Here is a 2,089-nt window from a genome sequence, read left to right as displayed (position 1 = left end):
ATAAAAATTAAAAAAAAAAAAAAGAGAGAGAGAGAGCTGTCACACCAAGCACTGAATCATCTGTGCCAGCGGGCTCCCTGGTACATCTCTATGGCCTGATAATTCTAATCCCCCAGGACTTTTCACAGATTCTGTGTGAAGAACTTTTTCAAGAACTTTTCACAGAATTCTGTGAAAATGAGGAAGTGTCCAAAGAAGTGCCTAGCACTTATGTGTGGCAACAGTTTCTACACGCACCATACAGAATGACACAGCAATCCTGGGCGTGGGCCAGAAGTATGATTTGGTAGGGCGTTACAATCACTACAAGGAGCACACACAGTAAAGGGGTTCACTGTACCTTAAAATGTACCCCAGAAACAGGACAGACACAGTCAATCCAGAAGATACATCTCTAATGTATTAATATACTTATGAGGGAACTCAGGTGGCAGAGCCCGTAGGGAGTTGTGCTGCAAAACCAAAGTTAACCCCTCTTTGGTGGTTTGAATCTATGAAGCAGCTCAGCAGGAGAAAGATGAGCAATCTCCTCCCATGCAATGTACAGTCGCCAAAAACTCACTAGGGATCAGCTATGAGTCAACTCAACAGCACTGAGTTGTGAAGGAGATTATTTAAGGGGCGAGAGCAGAAAGTGCGTGGACACAGGAGATTCAAGTAAATACCTAGGACGAAAGGGATAGTAGTCTTGTTCAGACTAATAATGACCAGGTGCCATGAGGAGTATGGCCACCTCAACCCTCTCCAGCGGAGGGTTAACACAGAAGAAACACGGAGCGTGGCAAAGTGAGTCACCCACAGGGACCTGGGATCTTAGTTCCAGCCCATGAAACAGCCAACTTCCCGAAGCCACAGTGCAAATGCATGGGGCATACAGAGAGGACACAGGTCCAGCTCAATCTGGGGCATATGCCCATGCACTGTGCCCTCCAAGGCCCACAAAACTGGTACAAACACACACCACTCGCAGGAAGCTTGGGTGCACACATATATTGTGGGGTATACTCTCACCAAGACATCTACCCTGAGGACAGGCTGACAGGCAGGTATAAGTACACACTGGGGTGAGCCCCTGGGACTGAGAGAGACAGGGGCAAAGGGTTAATAGCGCTGGGGACAGAGAACCCAGCAGAGAAGTTCCCCTCTGGTCCAATGCTGAGGTTATCAACTTTAGAGAACTGAGATTACCGAGGGGCAAAACTATTTCTCTTTCTGGTGCCCTCCTACCGCGGACATGCTCAGGGTGCCCACCTGTGGCCCACCAGCACACTCACCTGTCCTCAGGCATGGCACACTCTTCCTCTTTCCACACAAATCTCTACAGCACGTCAGAACTGGCCGTAACAGGTACCACAACAGAATTCAGGAGGAGAAAAAAAAACGGTGTGCACACAGTTCACCTCGGGCTGGAGCAGAGAAACACACCTGTTAACCTGTGGTCTCAGCCATGCCCTAGCAAGTAGTTCACACCAGCATGGTGGACCGTCTCGAAGCCATCCTGTTCAGCCCTGCGCTTCCCCGGACCACAGCAGAGCCTCCCTAACTGGGCTCCCTTTCCTCCCCCAAGAAGTCCACTAGCTCTCTGCTGGGAGAGTGAACTCCTTAAATTCACATTTCATCTTCCCTGATGATGCCCACAAGGCAGGGTATGGAATGCAAAGGGTTTAAATGTCACACCAGTTTTTCAATCCAGCCACATTCTGCTCATATCTGTGCCTGTTTCCCCTCCCCCACCCTCAAGTCTACAGAAGATGCCTGAGCCCAGCAGCACAAGACTCAAGAGTAACATTTCCAACCACCTGCTGGGGCCCAGGTACAGGGCCTGTCCATCATCCAGCCACAACATCCCTGGCCCCTGCTGGACACAACAACTTCAGGACTCGACTCTTACAGGAATCCTCCTCAACACACATATATACAGCCCCCTCACTGCCAGCCAGTCATGCCCACTGATCAATGCACACACAATCTCCAAGACCATACAAAAAGAACTTAATCCCAGGTGAGGCCAGAAGCTGGTGGCCAGGAAGTAAATACCAGTGTCCTCAGCGGCCAGGGTTCCAAAGCAGAAGCACCATCTGCAGATAGC

General features: G+C 50.1%; 1 protein-coding gene across 1 annotated transcript in view; it reads right to left on the bottom strand.

Moving 5' to 3' along the window:
• SHISA5 (shisa family member 5) overlaps nt 1-1,288 on the bottom strand; it is a 17,294-nt gene extending 16,006 nt beyond the window's left edge. The window contains exon 1 of the mRNA XM_006893022.1: nt 1,275-1,288. Within this exon, the coding sequence (XP_006893084.1) occupies nt 1,275-1,288 (14 nt within the window). The remainder of the gene's footprint in view (nt 1-1,274) is intronic.
• Between the last annotated feature and the right edge of the window lie 801 nt (nt 1,289-2,089).

The sequence above is a fragment of the Elephantulus edwardii genome, unplaced genomic scaffold (assembly GCF_000299155.1).
Source record: "Elephantulus edwardii isolate Elephantulus edwardi_28Jun2011 unplaced genomic scaffold, EleEdw1.0 scaffold00121, whole genome shotgun sequence".
Taxonomy (NCBI): domain Eukaryota; kingdom Metazoa; phylum Chordata; class Mammalia; order Macroscelidea; family Macroscelididae; genus Elephantulus; species Elephantulus edwardii.
This window is presented reverse-complemented; position numbering and strand designations above follow the sequence as displayed.